We start from the raw sequence: 20,078 nt of genomic DNA on the forward strand, positions 1-20,078 counted from the left end.
TTATCTTTCGATTTAACTTTCGCATGAGCCAATGAATCTCTGACTCAAATGAGATGGGGTCCCTTCGGGATCAACCCTTTTGAAATAATGACTATTGGATATGTAGCACGATCTCATTAGCATCTCGCGACGCGGAAGAATCTATTGAATAAGATGAGCGATCGGAGATTTCTTCAAGGAAAGTGAAACTGATACCGCACATCAAGCTAGCCACAAATTTGCAATCGATTTTAATTTCTTTTTTTTTTAATTAAAAAAAATCAATTAAAATCGCCATCCATCACCTGTCTCGTAAAGGAGGATGTTGGCCCTTGAGTTGGTGGTGGGTAGTGCTGTAACTACTTTAAGGGGATACAAAGAAAAGATTTAAATGATTTTACCATATCTTAGAATGTGGCAACTTAGAATGTGGCAACTTTAGTACCACATAATTGGATTTTTGCTATGAATTTCTAGTGAGGAGAGTCGATGATATCTCGGGATCTTGATCCTATTACAAAAATGTGTCCTTATATATGATGGCCTATGGGCTATGATTATTACTTTAGCAACCTAAAGTTAACAAAATGTCTTTTCTTTTCTTTTTTCCAATGCAAGTGCGATTAGTTGGAAGCAACATTGATCAAGTACTAAACCAACATAATGGGAAAGTAAAAATGATCACTAAATTGTCGTTTCACGGGCACGACTCTGAAATATTTCCAAAAACAAGGTTAGTTCAATTCTAATTTGGTCTGATCCAACAATTATAATGTGAGTGCATCATTGTTTTAGTATAAAACAATGATACGATGAAATGCATTAGGCAATGTGAAAAAATATAGAGACCTTCTTTACAAGTATTGGATGAACGGTAGGGTAATGCCCTAATAGTAATTAGTAGCATCGAGACAAACGGATGATTATGAGATCAACTTGCTCAAGAATTAAGGGAGGAGAAAAATGATTTGCCCTCCACTGGATTTGCCTCTTTTTCTCCGTATTCACTTGCTAGGATGTATTAAAAAATTTAAACTTAGAAATGATCCATCGACTTTTGTTAATTGTTTAAAAATGAATGCATCAAAAGCAAGCAGAACTAGTTGAAGACCGATCTGATACAAGTTCAGAGAAATAATAGTTTTTAGAAATTTATAATAATATTCGGCTTCTTGTACATTTGGTAAAAGCAAGTAAAAATGTCTTAAGGTTCACAGCTTGCAATGAATCTACAGGTGGTTCATAAAGAGGAACAGAAGAGAGATTTATCAGTTCAAAATTAAAGTGTGAGCTACCTTATGTTACTAGCCCCATGAATGCTGGGGTGTTTCCGTGCCACAATTCTTGAGACGTACGTTCTTCTAACCCGTGTTGGAATTATCTTGTCACGTGACTGTTGATCAGGTAGAGGCAGGCAGTCAACAAACTTCTATTGTTTGGAATTGGCAGCAGGCCGTTCCTTGTTTTTCATTGGTTCCAGATACATGCCCTGGAATGGAAGGGGAAAAGAGTTGGGAACTGATAACCGATGTAGTGTGATTCACATCAGGTGCTAATAAAATAATTATTTAGATTAAAATCGGTTACAACATGATCAAAAGGACCATGACAGTTTTCACTAGTAGTAGTACTATAATGCCTCATTCCACATTACATATTCGGAGATGTGCAAATAGGTCTATGAGGCTACACAATTGATCCCTCCAGTAACTTAGGTCACTCTTTTTCATAAGTTGCAAGCGGAGTTCATCCTATAGATTCATGTTTGCATTTGATAAATGGGTCCCCAGTATCTAAGGTAGCACATCCCGGAAGACCATTTTCCGTACAGTACAATGCCAGTAGGCTCTCTATAAAAACATGATTGAATCCATACATTGCAAAAGAAATGGAATTACTACTTCACTTTTTTCTCATCCTCACACACCAACACCGCAATACAAATTCTACTCGAATACAATCTTTGATCGCAACCAACCACCATCATAGAATTTGGTTTTATCTGAATATTTTGAAGAATTTACACCTATATCTTCTCAATGAACACTCACAATCCTTACCAGAATGCAAAAAATTCCATCCCATCATCAAACAACTGTTGCTAGTCTGCATGCAGAATAAACCCACCCACCCACCCAACCCCACCCCACCCCCAACTACATTTATCTTCTATTTGACCGAGAATAGACATGCAGAAAACAGAATAACAAAGCCCTAATACATCAGGTGTGAACTAGGTGATAAAATTGTTCTTGCATTTGCATTGCAATGTCCTCGTTTACTCATTTTCTGCCCAAAAAACAGATCTCAGATGTCTCTTGAGGCAAGGTGATTCAAATGTCTTTGAATAACACAAGTTCCTGAATTTGCAATATTTGAAACTGGGGCAAACAATCGTGCATTTCTATACACTCTCGTTCACTTTCAAGGAAACAAGTGGAACGTAACTTTGATTGAAAATCATGTTGCAATTTTACTAACCTTGTCCAGTTATACTAGATAACTCTAAATAAACATTGTTTAAAGCTCTACGAACAATCTTTAAAGAACATAATTTATACCACAGAAAAGATGAACCCTTACAGCAGAAAAGACAAATGTACCACATCATAGTTCTGGAACTACATCTGGGACTCACATTGTGTCCTGATAACAACTAACAAGAGAACCTCTCTTTTCAACCCACACAACATTTAATTGAAATCAACCAGGAAATAAGAACACAAAAGTCTGAAAACCTATGAAGTCCATAGAATAATTGGATCCTGAGTTAATAATTTGATGATATGTGCATTTGAAGGTTGACAGTCTAGCACCTCAGGTTCTAAATATCTTCCGTTGTTCATAGTCAGCATTAACTACAACTTAGTAACTTCCATCAAACATTGGAAAACTCAAAGGAATCCCTATGAGAGAACTCCTCCTATTTATTTTGAAGTAATTAACTCCTGAAATGGTTTAAGCAGCACGAAACATTCAGAAGCATCCAACAATCGTTAAGGTGCTTTATATTGAAAAAGCAAGTTATTCATTCGTTCCAAAGCCACTGCTAATGAAAAGAAACTACTATATCAAGCAGCTTTTTTCAAAGAGTTCGAGAGATATTTAGTTTTTAATAATCTAGTGAATAACTACCCGAGGTTTCCAACTGATTCCACAAACTGCAACTGATGCAGATGCTGCTGCCCATCTTGTGAGTCTTCAATGTGTTGTAGAGGCTGCACGACATTACCATCCAATGCAACTGCAGAACCAAGACTAGGGGCACCCTTTCCCTCAACAACTCGCCACATGTACCATGCCCCGACAGACCTATAAGGCCTCCACTTCTCACACAACTGTTCCATCTGTGAAGGTCTCGGTAACTCTTCCAAACCATGCAACAGCTGGACACCTTTCCTAACCCCTAAGTCGCTCACAGGCAAAACATCCGGTCTGTGCAGGGAGAATATCATAAACATATGTACTGACCAAGAACCAATCCCCTTAACCATTGAAAGCAACGTGAAGAGAGACCTGTCGTCCATTTTTACAACGGTTTCATCTGATAAAATTCCAGACTTGTACTTATTGGCGAGGTCATGCAAATAGCTGGCCTTACGACCAGACACCCCGATTTGCTTGAGCTGCTGAGAAGAAAGGGCAAGGACAGAATCAGGGCAGACAAAGTCTTCGCCGCCACAAAGGGAGACGAAACGTGTATATATCGAGGTGCCAGCTTTATAAGCAAGTTGCTGGTAGAGAATGCTCTTCGCGAGGGCAAGGAATGGGGGATGGTGGGACTCAAATTGGGGAGGTGGGAGGGTTTCGATTATGGGAACAAGTAAAGGGTCAGCAGCCCGGAGGTGATGCAGGGCCAATTCAACTTCTCCTTCGGCAGACAAAGGTTTGATTATCTGAGGAAGAGCTCTGGAAGCTTGGGAGGCGCCGCGCCGCCGGTTCCTAGAGGTGTTTGGCGTCGAGGGAGTGGCGGAGGAGGCGATAAGTGCTGACGAGGCCGCGGAGGAGGAATCATCGGCGACACTGGTTTGAACCGTCGGCAGCTTCTCGTCTGTATTTGGCGTAGGGATGAAAAGCTTGCGAATTTTTTGGGGCCGAATTGGAATTTTGGAAGGGTTGAGAGTGCCGTGGGCGGTTTCGGTACCGGCGGCGGCCGAGGGAGGAGGCAGGGACACAGAATTCGTTTGCTGAAACTCCGAATCGAAGGAATGAGCTGCAGAAGTGTGTGGAGCTTGGGCGGTCTCGATTTGGAATGGAGCTTCTTGTTTTGGTGGTGTTTCGAGAGGGGTTTGGGTTCTCTCGCCCATGTCAAAACGTTATGCGAAGAAGGAGATCAGAAACACACCAACTCGAAAGGCGGCGGAGCAGCGACGGCGGTAGCGGTGGCGTAGATTGGCTTCGGAGAGGAAAGAGAGAGATTCAAGGTAAAATTCAGCTCAGATATGAAGTGAGAATCGGCCACGTGGTCTTGTCCTGAGCTACGGTCAACGGCAAAGGGAGACCCAATGATATAGGCCATATGTATCTATCTACGTGCATTATTATTTTCCTCATTAAATACGTTAATTATTTTTAATAAATTTTTTTTAACATTAAAGCATTCATTAAATAAAGTGAAATTGTAAATATCTTTCTAAATTACTCTCATAAAATATGTATCTATCTACGTGCATTAATATTTTCCTCATTAAATACATTAATTATTTTTTTAACTTTAAAACATTCATTAAATAAAGTGAAATTGCAAATATCTTTCTAAATTACTCATAAATTTCTTTAAAAACATACAAAATGTAAATATATGGAACGAAAGGAATATACAATACAAAGATATCATGTACTAATTATCTTTTCATCGTAACACTATAATTTTAGATTCGTTGAAAAAATATACGAATTAAGCATTAGTTAAAATATGTGTTTCTTTGTTTAGTTTAAATAATCAACTCAGTCATCCGTGTAATATTTTGTAAAAGTTGAAATGGGTATATTGTAATCTTATGGGACGATGATTTGATTAACAAGTACAAACCCAACGATGATATGAAATATTAAAAGGTTAGTTTGGATATAAAAGTTGTAATTAACAAAAATACTTAGATTTAACTTTTTAAAATGATTTTTTTATTAAAAAAAAAGCAAAAACAAATTTGATGTTGGCGTTTGCATAAATGTTAAAAAATGATTTTATTTAATTAAATTTTTAAATAAAAGTAGAAACATAAGTCAAAAACCAAAAATTTTAGTTTTTAAAAAGACAATTTTAAAGCAGTTTTTTGAAGCCTTTTTTTAAACCAAACAAATATTTTTTTAAGAAAAAAAAGTGCTTTTTAGTTTACTTTTGCAACTAATCGCGCTCTAAATCGCTCAGCAACATTACCTGTGTCAAATAGAGATATGTGTTCAATATTTATTATATGAATGAATTGCGCATTGGAAGAGCAAAATAACGAACAAAACTTGTAATTCCGAATTTTTAAATTCCCCCCACCCCCCGTCTCAAGAGTGATCGCCCCCAAGCCCGGCCAACTCCAACTAAACGAATTACAAAGGAAGGATAGACGCGTCACATGCGGCCGCAGATGGAACTTTTCCAACTGTAATCGTAGCCATTCAGCATCGAGCGAGCATATGGCGAATGCTCTCCTAAAGTGGTTCCACAGAGCTTTTAGAGACTAAAATCACAATGCTAACGGTCACAAAGGGGAGTTGACATGAGCATCAGAACCGCTGCTTGATATCTTGAATGACCACGCACGCAGCATTGCGTCCTGGAGCACCCATCACTCCGCCTCCTGGGTGGGCACCACTCCCACACAGATACAATCCTCTTACTGGGGTTCTGTAGTTTGACCTATATTCAAGTTGAAGCGAGGATTGTTACTCATTTACTGCCTTGATTGCATAGGCTCCTAAGCCAGAAGATTAAACAATATATGGTAGGTGATGTTACCATCTTTTCACAGGACGCATGAGAAACAAGGAATCCAATCCCATAGCACCGTGAAAGATATTTCCTCCTGTCGATGTTAGGAAAAGAAGGAGTTGTGGCAATATCAAGAATTGGCGTAAACATAACTAAAGGAGAATTAATTTAGCTGGGATAATAATTTTTAATAAGAAAGCATGCTGCTTATTCGAAGAATCGAAGTAGACTGGTTGAAATAGCACTTGAGTGTTCAATTGATACACACATGCTGCTTCCAATGACAACTATTTTCATAGCATCCAAGAACAATACGCCCATATTTTTAATCGTCCAAAAAATACCGTCTCTGGAGGAGACGTAATAGGAAAGCCAAAATGAAGATTGAGGATAGTCATGATGTAAAGACTAATAATGACAAACTAAGCTGAAAAAAGAGATTCTCAAAACCTACACATGCTTTTATGTAATGCCAGCATATTCAGACTTCTGATGATAAACTATTCAAACAACTGAATACTTATCTATTCCCATGGAAAGATAGTTAGCCTAATTCCTGAAGTAAATGGTGGCAGTTACCTGTCAAACCAATTTCTCTTTCAAGGTCTGGTGGAGTTAACATGTCATAGCCAATAACTGACGAACGAAAACCAGGGGCATATTCATCAACTAGATTAAAGCATCTTTCAGCAAATGATTTCTGCAGGAAATTTTATGAAATGAGAAACAATTTTTAAGAAATGAGAACGATAGGAGATACACTGGCTATAAATTAATGAACCAAAACACTATGTATAATTACAATGGAAAGATAAAAAAAGAAAAGAAACTATTCTTCCAAAATAAATTACTCTATCAAATCATTCTGATTGATTCTATCTTATCAAGTATCTGTGATTGATTCTGTATTTCCGTACAACAATTTACAAGAAATACAGTAGAGATTTGCATATTTTCTACACTGGCATAGGAAGAGGAACAAGCTGAATCCCAAAGAAATGGAGTAGCAGAAACCGGTAACGACGTGAACTATAATTGACAGGTAAACATTTGAAAGCCCACTAAAGTAAATAAACTAACCCGGTACACGGGATCTTCCCAACTCCCATCCGCTGGTGTATAAGGTGTGTACTGAATAAATAGGTTAATGACATGCTTGCCTGTAAAGTATTGCTTATACTCAATTAATGCAATTTTAAATGCAGAGTAAAGACAGCTAGTATTTGTTGTTATTTGATCATCATATAAAGGGAGGAAAGAGATTAAACAAATAGGTGGAAGAGGTCAGCTCAAAAAATATACAGACTGGGATACAATAGTCATTATGGAACAAGATTTTGTCCAACGCATGAGGCTAACCTTTACCTCAATTGTCAGTTGTTAACCAGCTACAATTACCAAGAAATGGACAAGTTACTCATAAAATAATAATGGTACAAATAAATATGACATACCTTAAATATCAATGAGCAAAGCTAAATGACCTATCAACTCCAAAGTAAACACTTTCTAGAAAGTTGAGTAAAAGAAAACTCATATAATATTACACATCCAAGGTCGAAACCCCACAAACCAACTTTTCGCAAGAAATTCCATGTAATTCCCCTACTGAAACCTTTGTCAATTACTAGCAGCCCTATTAAACTTAGCAAATTTAAATGCACCATATGAAATAAAAAATTCCATCGAGAACCATATGAAATAAAAAATTCCATCGAGAAAAAAATAAGAATATCCTCGGTAGTTGTCAAGGATATTTAGGTACCAGGTGGCGAAATAGTCTTGTCCAGTACAGAAGGAATTGTCATCTCAATTACAGGTCTTCGAGAAGGTATCCCATTCATAGACTCTTGACAGGCAGAGTTGATCTCGTCCATACTGTTTGGGTGAAAAAAAGATGATATATAACCATGTTCATCAACCAAGAATACTAGAACCATCCAATTTTTTCACTATTCCCAAAAGTTAAAACTGAAAAAACAAAAAACAAAACAAAAAAGCTGAAAAACTGGTGGCAGTTCTGTTATAAAATACAGAAGCACTTAAACCAGGAAATGTGTGACATAAGTGAAACTTGTGACAAATATGAGGCTTAATAATCCATGGGGTAATCATGGAACAATGAAGTTTAAATGACTCAGTATCATCATTTGAAGGCTCATTCCTCAGCCCTTCATGGTGGCAAACACGAAAGTGACACGTGCTGGACTCAAAAAATTGAGCCACCCAAGGTTTTGGGTCCATCCCAAGTATATGTTTCACTTGGCATCAAATGATCCATTTTCTAGATTAATAACTTTAAAGTGGACATACAAAATATGACAATAAAATGCTAAAACTGACATCGACAGCAGATAGAACTAGAATTCATGAAATACCTCTCGGAACCAATGTGTATCGTACCCATATGCTGAGGACCAGAATCAGGACTACTTATCTTGCAGCATTGAAACTGAGGCAATTGGTCAACAGCCAGGTTTATTTTTGTGGTTGCCTGTTACAGGGAATGGTAACACCCTGAATTTCCTCTCACTTCATACAAACTTGTGAAGTCAAAAAATAGTACCAGATAAAACTACAGGGGAAAAAGTTTCATAGAAATGTTATTGAACTTTATCGAGAAGAAATTAAGAAGAGAACATTTTATAAAAAAGATCAGTTTCTGGAAGATGTTTTAAAGCTTTGCAAAGATATAACATGGGGAATTACATGGAAAAAAAATAGGAAAACAGTTCCAAGGAACAACTATTGAGCTTTTACAGAGAGCATAAGTTGAAAGAGAGCAAAATTTAAGTATTGGATTTCTGACAGAATCTCTATACTTTTGCAGAAAAATCAACAATGAGGAATTCATTGAAAAGAATTTGACGTAGTAAATCCTACCAGCGAATAGGTAGTGTCATAAGAAATCATGTGCATTAAGAACCTCGTGTAGTGCCCATGGATAATATTATCCATTGCACAGTAAACTTACAGAGCTGTAATCTGAATTCTTGATGGCACGAAGAAAATCATCCGGAAGAACATCATGTGGCACAAATTCCTGACAGAAAAATTGTGCTCCGTGTTATTATTCAGAATCACCTTTAAAAGTTAAGCTAGCGAACCAATCTATTACATATATTCTCTCTATACAAAAAATTGTATGTAGAAATTACAACATATGCACAAAAGGTAAAAATAAATGAGAAAAGTTCACCGTGAATGTTCTGTATGGAGTAGCATTTGAAAGAACAAATGAAGAATGCACTTGTGTACCATCAGCCAGAGAAACCTAAATGACCAGAAAGTATCGAATTTCAAAATTAGTTATACAGTTTTGAAATGAATAAACAGGAAAGTAAGGTAGCAAACTACCCCGCACACTCTGCCCGAGTCCTCAATCATCAATTTTGAGACCTAGAGGTAGAGACAAGTAACAAGAACAAAATTTAGGACAACCAGGAAGGTGATGATCCCAAAATAGAGAACATGCAAAGAATTTGATAATCGTCACTGGTACTGATTCAATCACTCAATTCGGTAACAGAATAATGAATGTCATTCCATCAACCCAAGCATAAGAGAATGAAAAGAAGTTACAATCATTGGCAGTGAATGCAGTAACGTGTAACGAAGATGGAAGTAAGAAAGAACCGCCAATATTGATTCATGCACATGGTACCATCAGCTCACATTAAGTCAGAACATGCCAAAAATTCATAGCAATGAATTGTATTAAACTGAACAAAAATTCACCAATGAATTTTATGTATATTAGGTCAAATGATGTTGGAATATGAATACATGTCAAAATAACAATGTAAGCAAATCATCATGACAGCTAAAATATAGTTTTTGATACAGTTCAGTTGAGGCACGAATCTAGATCTCCCTCAAACTTACTTCGGCTTCTGTTACTATGGTGGCACCAGCTTCTCTAGCAGCCCTGCTTATGGCCAAAGAGACAGAGCCCATCCCACCTTCAACATAGCTGCAATATATCATACATGAAGTGAAAACAAAATGAATGCTAAACAGTGCAGCTGATCGTAAACAAAATCAGAAAAATATGTTAATTTATTTTAATTCTAGGCAGGTGAACAGGATTTGAATTGATTAAAATGATCTAATAAATGAGTTATTAACTCTTAACATATCAAATGTATCTTTGTACATATTCATTTCCAGAAAATGAAACGAAAATCTCAAACATAAAATACCCTGACTTCCAGAAGAAACAAACTGGTGAAATAAATCTTTGTAATATGTGTACACTTTCCAGTGACCTTGTCTCGCCTTTAAAGAGATACTCACGACCAAATTCCGCGATCACCATCAGTTTCTCCCATCACATGATGCAGCAAAACATATCCACTTCCGGGAGTATCGACGCTTCCCTGTGATACAAATGGAAGGAACACATCAAATAAAGCTACACCAGGTTTGTAATGCCTACAGGTCTGTAAATTGTTGAAATTGACGGGACATAGAGGGATAACTTCAGAAGGTTTTTATTTTTTGTTATCTTTATTAGAGAGGATTACCAACAGATGGATATGGATCTTCCTCATTTCACTTTATGTTATTTTCATGAATTAAAATGGCTCAAAAGGTAAAAGTAAGTCCAGCTCCTGAGTTTGCTTCTGATTTTATACAGTAAGACCCTTGTTAGTAATCAGGGAAAAAGAAGAATTGGAGGGATCTTCTATCGAACTAAAAAGCCATCAAATAAATCGACTTGAATAATAAATAAGCAACTTATCAGGATATATCTTACCGTGGTCCCTATAACTGCATCTGTTCCAAGTGTTGCCTTCAGGACATCAGACTGTAAATAAAAAGTCAAAGTCAGGCATTTAATAGTCAGCAATTCTTTTGTTTCTAAAAATATTACAAAAATCTTATAATCTGTTAATCACCAAGACATTTAAGCACATGGAGATTCACAGGTAAGAAGCCCCTCTAGGTCATCAGTTAGAAGATGTATAAATAAAGATAAATAACAAGTTCAACCAGTCATCCATGTGATTATATTCCACAATAAGGACATGGAAAGGAAACAACACATTAAAGGGCACTACATTAGGAATTTTCAGATTTTCGACTCACAAAAACTCCACAATTTTGAGCAGTATTATGAGCTAACACTAAATACCTCAAACCAGTTGTTTAAAACCTTAGATGCAGGAGACAGTAAGAGGTCCATGAAATCCCTGAAACGGCCAAGAGGTGAGTAAGCGCAGATATTGGATTTGTTGAAAGTGGTTATAGAGTGTCTTCTCTTCGTAATAAGATAGAATCCACAACATGGAATACTTTCATAATCGATAAGCAAGGCAAGATATCAAAGCATTTGAAGAAGTGAATGAAGACTCACAGTAATTCCTGTTGCCCCATGGCAAGGGCTCGTCGCAGGCAATGAGCCCAAAAAACTGATTTTTCCAATTTATTCTCCATTCGAGCATTAAACGATGACATTTCTGGCAAATTCTCTGGTGGTGATGCATCCAAAAGTGGGTCCATAAATCTACAGAAATTCTCTAATTGATTTTCATACCTAGAAATTAAGTGCAAAGTTCAAAACAAGTAAATTATCTGTATTTACCTGAAAACGTAAACAAGAGGAGGATTTCAATTTACCAATAAGTTTGCACTCACTTGAAAGCAAAAAAAGTCAATTTACCACCGAGGCATACCATAGGATTGGACAAAATTTATGAGCAATTTAAATCCAAAAAAAACTGACAATGTCACTTCTGTCTAATATAAATCTGAGCTTAAGACATAACTTGTCTGTTATTCACTGAGTATTTTCAAGAGACCCTCCGTTTTCAGTGATCAAACCAACACAGAATCATATCCTTCTCCTCTGGTTAACAGTTTTTCATGACATTGTTGTATCAATCAACACAGGACAAATGCTTTCATTAAAAGATGACAAAGGGCAAATGTACCTAGGATAAGCCTCCGCATCTCTTTTGGAGAACTTGGAAATCTCAGAATAGTTAAGCTCCTTATCAGGACCAAGCAAAAGGTAGCGCCCATCGAGACAAGGAGTGAACGAAGACGGATTCCTCTTCAACAACTTCAATCCATGCCTCGCTAATTCCAAGTCCCTAGCATTTCAATGAGAACTCAGTAAATGAAAACAAACAAGTTACAACAACGGAACAGAACAAAATCCATCTGATTGGAGTCGAGCGAGAGAGACTTGATAACGGATGGGCGGAGAAGACTCTGAAGGTAGCTACAGCGGGAGAACTTGAATCCGGGGACGAGTTCCTCGGTAACCGCCGCTCCGCCTATGATGTGACGGCGCTCAAGGACTGCGACCGAGAGACCGGAGCGGGCGAGGTAGGCCGCGGCGGTGAGGCCGTTGTGTCCGCCGCCAATGACGAGCGCGTCCCATTTCTTCTCCCGCAACGCAGCTGTACTGAGGTGCCGCCTCCACATTTTACACACTCAACTGACCACTGTCGCTTTCCTAAAATCTTTACAAAAATTCGATGATTGAATAGATTTTCAAAGATTCTCGTTGAAATCTTTTGGTACAAACTTTATAAAACCTCGTATATATATATATACATACAACTATAAAAGGTTCAAACTTAAAAAGTTTCACCTCGTTGATGTTGTACAAAAAAAAGTAAAAAGTTTTCACCGCACCAAAGTTGTTCTTTTTTAAAAATTAAAAAAAAAATTAGGGTAAGTTTTTTCGATTCCAATAAGATGAATTTAAACACAAAACAATTGATCGTTTTTAATAATCAACTGGTCGTCTTCTGTAAAAATCATTGGGTTTGGGCCGGAAATCAAACGCTATTTTAATTTTTGACCAACGTACCAAATGAATGTATTTAGTTAGCTAAGAGCATATACAAGGGGCGATCAAGTTGATGCTTGATCGCCCCATTAACATATTGCCTCCTTCAAGGAGCAATGAAACTGTTCCGCGTGCAGTCAAGATTGTGGGCCCCGCGTGGAAACTTTTCGCGCGGTGAAGCCCACAAATCTTGTTTTTCTTTTTTTTTTTATTTTTTTTTGCGTGGATCCCACCAATCTTTTGTTTTTCTTTTTTTTCATAATTGTTTTTAAACATGGACGGAAGTTGATCTATTATTTTAATTTATAAAAATAATTTTAATTAAAAATAAATTAAATAAATTGTAAAAAAAACAAAAAAATTAAGAATAATTAAAAAAAATATTTTAAAAGGTCAACGACTATATTTTTCAAAATCAATTAAATTTTATTTTTATTTATTTGTGTCAAGTTCAATTCATGTGTCTTTTTTTCATGTTTGTTTTTTATTTTGGAATATTATGTATGCTTTTAAAATTATTTTTTTTATGTTTTAAAAAAAATTATTTTTTATTTCTTATATTTATGTGCATTTTTTTAATGTAGTTTTTAATTTTAATTATGTTTATTTTTTATTTGTTATATTTATTTGTATTTTTATTATGTTTTAAAAGAATTATTTAATTGATTAAAAAAATATTATTTCAACATCACCACTACAACATCATCACACCATTGTAGGAACACACAATGAAGTTATCAACGCTGACATCATCATGCGATCAAGTTATCAACTTGACCACACCAACTTCCTCACATCCTTGTACATGCTCTAATGCGCAAATTATTTAGTAGTAAGTCATTAATGAATGTTTTTATATTCATATATTAATTATAAACAATAAGTATTTACTCTAAAACATATATATTTGAATAGCATATTTGAATTATGAATTATTTAACCCTTGTGGCAAAGAGATGAATAATTTCATTTAAAGAAAAACTATAAAGTAATGTAAGATCACACAATATTTTAATAACAGCAATTTTATATAAAAATAAAATAAAAACAATAATTCCATATATTGTCTGTTATCACTTTGCAAAACATTGTTCACATAATTATGAAAATCAGAAACCGACCCTTTTCTCTCTGCCTCAAATAATTTTTATTATTAATCAACATTTGATCAATTGGAAAATTATTTGGAATTGCATGCGTCGAAAGCATGTAATACAGATACAGGGCACTCTATAAAGTGGCCTTTCTATAAAGAATAAGCCCATTATTCGTCTGCATGTCAAGTTAAAGGGACAAAAATAGAAAACACATGTAACCATAGAAAACACATGTAACCACACTTGGCTTTGAGATTGAGGCTCACTTCATGCTGCAGCAGCTGATCAGCACAAGTGAAAACAAATACCAGAATTCCGTACTTTATTAATTTATTAAATTACATTATTATGCCGACCCTGTCGTTGGCAACAAAATCTCCTCTGCGCTCAATAGCAAATGGATTTATCAGTACACTCGAGCTTTTGGAGGGAATGTTTCGATTTCATCGTCCAGTGTGTTCATGTGAACCGGCCGGTAGTCCAGACGAACTTTCTCGTTCTCCCAGTATCTGCAGACAAGAGAACAAGCTTTGTTAACGAGAATGGAAACAAAGCAACATTTAGAATATAGTACAACATAAGCATCCGGAGATGAGTGGGTGGAACAGGAGAATCCTTATAAAATGAAATTTTTCTAATTTTATGACTAATATTTTTAAATGGCACAAGTTTCTGCTCCCTCCACCATAAATGATATCGTGCCACGGTCACTATGGCTTACATAGTTCATCGAGAAACCACAAAAATTTGTGAACTAGATGGTTGGATAACCTAAAAAGTGCAGAAGCAAGCGGTGTTAAGAGAGAGAGAAACCTCACCCTAATGTATGTTTCATCCAGTTCTCATCATCTCTTTTCTGCAAATTGGCATACAAGATTCAGTATTCTAAAATGATGAAGAAAAGGGAAAGATATACGCAGCACAAGATTTAGACTAGAACTAACCGTAAAATCCTCACGTGCATGAGCTCCTCTACTTTCTTTCCTGGCTTCAGCAGAGTGCATGGTGATGCATGCATTGATTAAAAGGTTTTCCAACTCAACTGTCTCTATTAAGTCTGAGTTCCTAAAAAGGTTAACAAGGCCGGACATGTAAAACATTAACACGTCATGGTGATGCATGCATTGATTAAAAGGTTTTCCAACTCAATTGTCTCTATTAAGTTCAAGTTCCTAAAAAGGATAACAAGACCAGATATGTAAAACATTAGCACGCTAGTGTCCGTTACAACATGCAATATAGGCATATATTCTCAAAAGTTAATGTACCATATCAAGCTTCTGTCCTTCAATTTTACATCATGAAAACTCTCCCATGCCTTATCGATCAACTGACAACCTGGAACAGACAAATTTAATCAACAAGAAAGAGGAGTTCAGTGTTCTTTGCCATTTGCGCTTGCATGTGCGTGAAGCTGTTAGGAGATCTTGCATACCTTCCTCCAGTGTTTCCTGAGTCCGAAACACAGCAGCATTGGTTTGCATTATCCGCTGCATGTTCAGACGGATTTTTGAGGTTGGGATGGAGCCATTTGAATTTCTAAGTTTATCTAGCCATGCAATTGTCTTCTGTCCTGCATCGTTTTCTAGTGGGCTTTGTTTCTCTCCTACAACATTGCAAGTACATGTATTTCAATATTATTATAATCCTGGAGCATAACCTATCGGCCAATAAATCTAAGTCTGGGCACCTGGCCTGTGGATCTCTGCAACCCTGTTTGCACTAGCCCGGCCAAAGACCACAATGTCGAGGAGTGAATTTGCTCCAAGCCGATTGGCCCCATGCACTGATGCACAGGCAGCTTCCCCAGCAGCAAATAGTCCAGGAACCACAGCATCAGGATCTTCCCCTCTGATGGTAACAACCTATTAGACACCAAAAAATTTAGACAAAAGTTCCATATTGTTGATCGGTTATTCAATGTACTTCAGTTGTACCTCTCCATGGTGATTTGTTGGGATTCCCCCCATATTATAGTGGACAGTGGGTAAAACAGGAATTGGCTCCTTCGTAACATCAACGCCAGCAAAAATAGCAGCGGTTTCGGAAATACCAGGAAGTCTCTCCTTGAGGACCTCAGGAGGCAAGTGATTCAAGTGGAGGTAGATGTGATCCTTCAAGGGTCCTATTTAGAACAATGTATAATGTATCAGAACATCTAATGAAGGTATATGGAATTCAAGGAGTATCAAATCACTTTCTCAGTCAAATTTTCCTTTTCTTCTGCTGTCCTCCCACTGAACCCCAGAATGACAATTCAAATAGAAGAATTGAGAAAAAACATGGATGAGAAAAATCACTCTACCGGAAAACATAAAGAACATGCAGTAAAATAAAATAAATCTCCAATAGAACAACTCAAAGGAAAATTACGCATGCAATTGTAAAACAGTTTTGTTTAATCAGCAATCACAGGGTCAGAGGTAGGCAGCAGCATTCAAACCACAAAAGGATCTGTAAATTGACGTGAGCTTGATAGACTTAACAAGGAGCTTAGCACCTATGGCTTTCAATTGATAACCTGTACAAGATCATTTTGTCTAGCTTGTCTAGTATACACAAAACTCATTGTGCAATTTCAGAATAATGGAAATTGCATCCTCTAGATAAAAGGCAAAAAAAGCCTAATTATAGCTATCATTGAAAGACCTGAAGCAAACCATTTGAGAACGTAATGTTACACAGAAATGAAATTGTTATCCTGGTATAGGTTAAAAGCATTTAATCAGAGCTTATGCACAATAACAATAAGTCAATAACATACCAACACCACGCCCTTCTCTGATCTCCATAGTCATAGATCTTGATACAACATCTCTAGATGCAAGATCCTTGGCTGTTGGGGCATAACGTTCCATGAATCTCTCACCTTCACTATTCCTAAGTATACCACCTTCACCTCGGGACCCTGACCATTGTATGGACGAGGTAAATGATTAAATTCAAAACGCGAGGACAGAAATAATCAGTGCTTGACGCAATGGAAGGATTATATTTCAGACAAAGTAACAACATACGAACCTTCGGTGATGAGGCACCCAGCACCATATATACCAGTAGGGTGAAACTGAACAAATTCAAGATCCTGCAAGCGAAAAGCCATAACTATGGCAGTTAGAGAAAACATTAATTTTTCACCTGAAGCTCCATTTCATTATCTTTCATACATACCAAGATGGCATCCTTAACAAACATTTATACAGACCTCAAGAGGCAATCCCGCACGTGAAACCATAGCATTGCCATCTCCAGTGCAAGTGTGAGCAGAAGTTGCAGAGAAGTATGCTCTGCCATAACCCTGAAAGGAATATAACAAAAAATATTTCTCAGGGTGGAAAATAAATATCATAAAAAGCATTTATTATGTATCACGATGACGACAAATATGCTTCCATGAAGATGTACCCCAGTAGCAAGGATCGTGGAGGCAGCACGGAACCGGTGTAAGGTCCCATCCTCCATATTTAAGGCAAAAACACCCTGGCAGCTACCTGATATACATAAAATCAGAAGCCATAAAGTTAGGGACACATTGATAAATAACGAAGTGAGGTGTCATGTTGATTTGTTCAAATAGGATCAGAAGAAATTTAGAGGGAACGCGATCGTGCTTTTTGTATTAAATTAAGTAAAAAGAAACTTGGAATAATTCAATCCATACACAATATGACAGGCACAGAATAGCCCTAGGTAGCATGGGATATAGATAAGAAAGAAGGAAACGAGCAATTAATAAAAGTAGTGGACTAGAGACACATGTAGAAGGAAAACTGGGAAGCCTACCATCTTTGCTCATGAGTAAATCAAGGGCAAAATACTCCACAAAAAATTGGGTATTATGCTTCATAGCCTGTCCATATAGTGTATGCAACAAAGCATGACCAGTTCGATCAGCTGCACATGCACAACGATATGCTTGTCCACCTAAATAAAATAGATATTGCATTACTGAAAGAAAATTAAATCATGTACTTTGTTTCAGCTGAAGTTTTCTATCATACCTTTCCCAAAATTCAAACTTTGGCCACCAAATGCCCGCTGATATATTTTACCATCCTCGGTCCGGGAGAACGGTAAGCCATAGTTCTCAAGCTCTATAACTGCTTTTGGTGCTTCCCTACACATGTATTGAATAGCATCCTGATCGCCTAGAGAAACATAATAACATTTGTGTGAAGATAAATTCTGCATTGGGTCCTGGTTCATGTCAAACCAAATGTCCATACGTATTAAAAACACATTGAAATTATTATTCATCTAACACCTCTTACGCAATTTTGGTTCCTTTCAAACAAGAATTAAAGATATAATGCAAGACGAGATAATTATTCATCTACCAGATTTTCTTCCAAACAAGACCCCTGCCTTTTCGTTTCCTTTTGACTTATTCCAGTCTAGGATGGTTTCAAGTCTGGTTATATCACTGTGAATTGTGAAAAGACAAAACCATTGTTTCTACACTCTTCTCATAGACAGGACGCAGACATCAAAAATAGTTCCAGAGGACAGCGAGTGGAACAACAAGTAATGTGAAGAAACTGTACCCAGCCAATCGCTTCCCTTTACTGTATCATACATGTGCCACCTCCAATCATCCTCTGACATATTTCCCAACGCAGCGTTTATACCACCCTACACAACATACAGAGAAACGTATATTAGAATCACAAAATACAAAGGGCATAAAAGTTTGACATTGACAGGAGGAGCATAAACTTCGTTGGCACGATAGGATCACATTGTCAAAGAAATCCACATTGCGAATGAGGTCAACACTTCTTAGAAGCAACGTAAACAATTCAATAATTACAAAGCATCATGCAGATCAGAACAAAAAGATAAAACAATAACATCCCTGATCCCTAGATCTCAAACTAACAACAGGAAACAGTCGACTTCTCTTTGTATCACTCTATGACAAACATAAATAAAAGACACCGTCAAAAATTGAGGGAAGGATTGGAAAGAAAATATTTTTAGGCTGGGAAAGTAACACTGGCTTCAATATACATGCTAGTGGTCGAACTTCAAATTGAGCCAAAACATAGAACCTGAGCTGCAACTGTGTGGGAACGAGTAGGGAAAAGCTTGGTAATGCAAGCTGTATTGAATCCATGCTCAGACAACCCTATCGCTGCCCTCAGCCCCGCGCCACCTGCACCCACCACCACCGCATCATACGTGTGATCCACCACCGTATAGGATGGCCCCCCATTATCCTGCTTAAAAAATAACCCAAGAAGTCAATAAAAATAACACTACAGAAGGAAGATCCATAACACACCAATCCAACACCTCAATGAACTTAAAAAAACTCTAATCCACCTAAAATAAAAGATTAAGCTCCATTACGAACTCACAGATTGCAAAAACCAATTTTTCTTCACGAAAAATAATGATCAAGCACCAATTGAATACAACACCAAAAACAATCAGATGCGAGCTAACAATAAACAACTATCGCAATTATTACTTTCTCAAAGTCCGTTTCTACCACCAATCTGAAGCGAATACATCAAGCCATAATGGACAATAGCGAGCAAACGAATTCGAGAAAGGTGATAAGAAAACGAACCGACGGCGTGGAGAAGAGACGGCGGCTTAAGGCCGCGGAGGCAGAGGTGGATCCCCGAGAGGGAATGCGGAGGCCACGCGACACGCACCGCCACATCGCCGTTCGATTCCGGTGGGTATACGTATCAATCTACTTTATCAATCAATGGATTAATAGGTTTCAGTGTCCAAACCAAATTCGTAATCGAAATTTTGACTGTCACTAATAAAGAACGAACAAATATGTTGAGAATTGGGAAAGGGTGAATATATCACCAAAAATGCCATTTTCTTTTCTTAATATATTAATTATTTTCTTTTTAAAATAAATAATTTGTACTCGAATAACATAAATTTTTATCTTTAAAAAATTCGATTTGTCTACAATTTGTTTCTTTTTTAAAAAAACCAAATATATTAAATTAAGTACGGTTGCCCTGAACAATTTGATTTTGGAGATAGGACTTAGGAGTTAAATAAATTTACTTGAAAACTATAATTAATTTTAAAAAAATGGTTAAAAAGTTAAAGAAATATATATTACGAGTATAGTTGTCAAAATGGGTTTGGCCCGTCGGATTGGCCCGTCCCGCCATACAAAATAGATGGGTTGGGTTGACAATTTCTCAAATCGCCTTAAAGGTGGGCCGGCCCGCACCGCCCCGCCTAATGGCGGGTTGGGTTGGGTTGCGGGTTGGCCCGCCAAACCCGCCAAATT

At 37.0% G+C, this 20,078-nt stretch overlaps 3 protein-coding genes across 3 annotated transcripts; all 3 read right to left on the reverse strand.

The window, feature by feature from the left end:
• Nucleotides 1-1,110: 1,110 nt before the first annotated feature.
• Nucleotides 1,111-4,482, reverse strand: LOC140881625 (alkylbase DNA glycosidase-like protein mag2). Its single transcript, XM_073287086.1, has 2 exons — nt 3,115-4,482; nt 1,111-1,468 (listed from the first exon to the last, which is right to left on the reverse strand). Exons 1-2 carry the CDS (start codon nt 4,284-4,286, stop codon nt 1,447-1,449), a joined length of 1,194 nt encoding a protein of 397 aa, XP_073143187.1. The 5' UTR covers nt 4,287-4,482; the 3' UTR covers nt 1,111-1,446.
• Nucleotides 4,483-5,508: 1,026 nt separating this feature from the next.
• Nucleotides 5,509-12,412, reverse strand: LOC140881705 (uncharacterized). Its single transcript, XM_073287225.1, has 16 exons — nt 12,099-12,412; nt 11,842-12,003; nt 11,265-11,444; nt 11,043-11,100; nt 10,665-10,715; nt 10,202-10,284; nt 9,791-9,878; nt 9,263-9,304; nt 9,105-9,179; nt 8,880-8,948; nt 8,284-8,399; nt 7,671-7,783; nt 6,986-7,065; nt 6,485-6,605; nt 5,933-5,999; nt 5,509-5,833 (listed from the first exon to the last, which is right to left on the reverse strand). Exons 1-16 carry the CDS (start codon nt 12,338-12,340, stop codon nt 5,701-5,703), a joined length of 1,680 nt encoding a protein of 559 aa, XP_073143326.1. The 5' UTR covers nt 12,341-12,412; the 3' UTR covers nt 5,509-5,700.
• Nucleotides 12,413-13,884: 1,472 nt separating this feature from the next.
• LOC140881127 (succinate dehydrogenase [ubiquinone] flavoprotein subunit 1, mitochondrial) lies at nt 13,885-19,610 on the reverse strand. Its single transcript, XM_073286184.1, has 16 exons — nt 19,383-19,610; nt 18,859-19,026; nt 18,352-18,439; nt 17,809-17,955; nt 17,591-17,731; nt 17,213-17,298; nt 17,013-17,105; nt 16,829-16,892; nt 16,572-16,715; nt 15,745-15,932; nt 15,498-15,672; nt 15,243-15,413; nt 15,076-15,145; nt 14,752-14,872; nt 14,626-14,663; nt 13,885-14,316 (listed from the first exon to the last, which is right to left on the reverse strand). Exons 1-16 carry the CDS (start codon nt 19,476-19,478, stop codon nt 14,214-14,216), a joined length of 1,893 nt encoding a protein of 630 aa, XP_073142285.1. The 5' UTR covers nt 19,479-19,610; the 3' UTR covers nt 13,885-14,213.
• Between the last annotated feature and the right edge of the window lie 468 nt (nt 19,611-20,078).

The sequence above is a fragment of the Henckelia pumila genome, chromosome 2, assembly GCF_033568475.1.
Source record: "Henckelia pumila isolate YLH828 chromosome 2, ASM3356847v2, whole genome shotgun sequence".
NCBI lineage: Eukaryota > Viridiplantae > Streptophyta > Magnoliopsida > Lamiales > Gesneriaceae > Henckelia > Henckelia pumila.

Bases quoted from the DNA above. Each gene is read 5' to 3' on its own strand.
- LOC140881625 (XM_073287086.1), bottom strand. From the start codon at position 4,286: ATGGGCGAGAGAACCCAAACCCCTCTCGAAACACCACCAAAACAAGAA. The intron at 1,469-3,114 runs GTAGTTATTCAC...CTTCCATTCCAG, and splicing joins GAATCAGTTGGAAACCTCGG to GGCATGTATCTGGAACCAAT.
- LOC140881705 (XM_073287225.1), bottom strand. From the start codon at position 12,340: ATGTGGAGGCGGCACCTCAGTACAGCTGCGTTGCGGGAGAAGAAATGG. The intron at 10,285-10,664 runs GTAAGATATATC...TTTGTATCACAG, and splicing joins ATGCAGTTATAGGGACCACG to GGAAGCGTCGATACTCCCGG. The intron at 9,180-9,262 runs GTAGTTTGCTAC...CTGGTCATTTAG, and splicing joins ACTCGGGCAGAGTGTGCGGG to GTTTCTCTGGCTGATGGTAC.
- LOC140881127 (XM_073286184.1), bottom strand. From the start codon at position 19,478: ATGTGGCGGTGCGTGTCGCGTGGCCTCCGCATTCCCTCTCGGGGATCC. The intron at 15,933-16,571 runs GTATGTTATTGA...TGTTCTAAATAG, and splicing joins CAGAGAAGGGCGTGGTGTTG to GACCCTTGAAGGATCACATC. The intron at 15,146-15,242 runs GTATGCAAGATC...TGTCTGTTCCAG, and splicing joins TCAGGAAACACTGGAGGAAG to GTTGTCAGTTGATCGATAAG.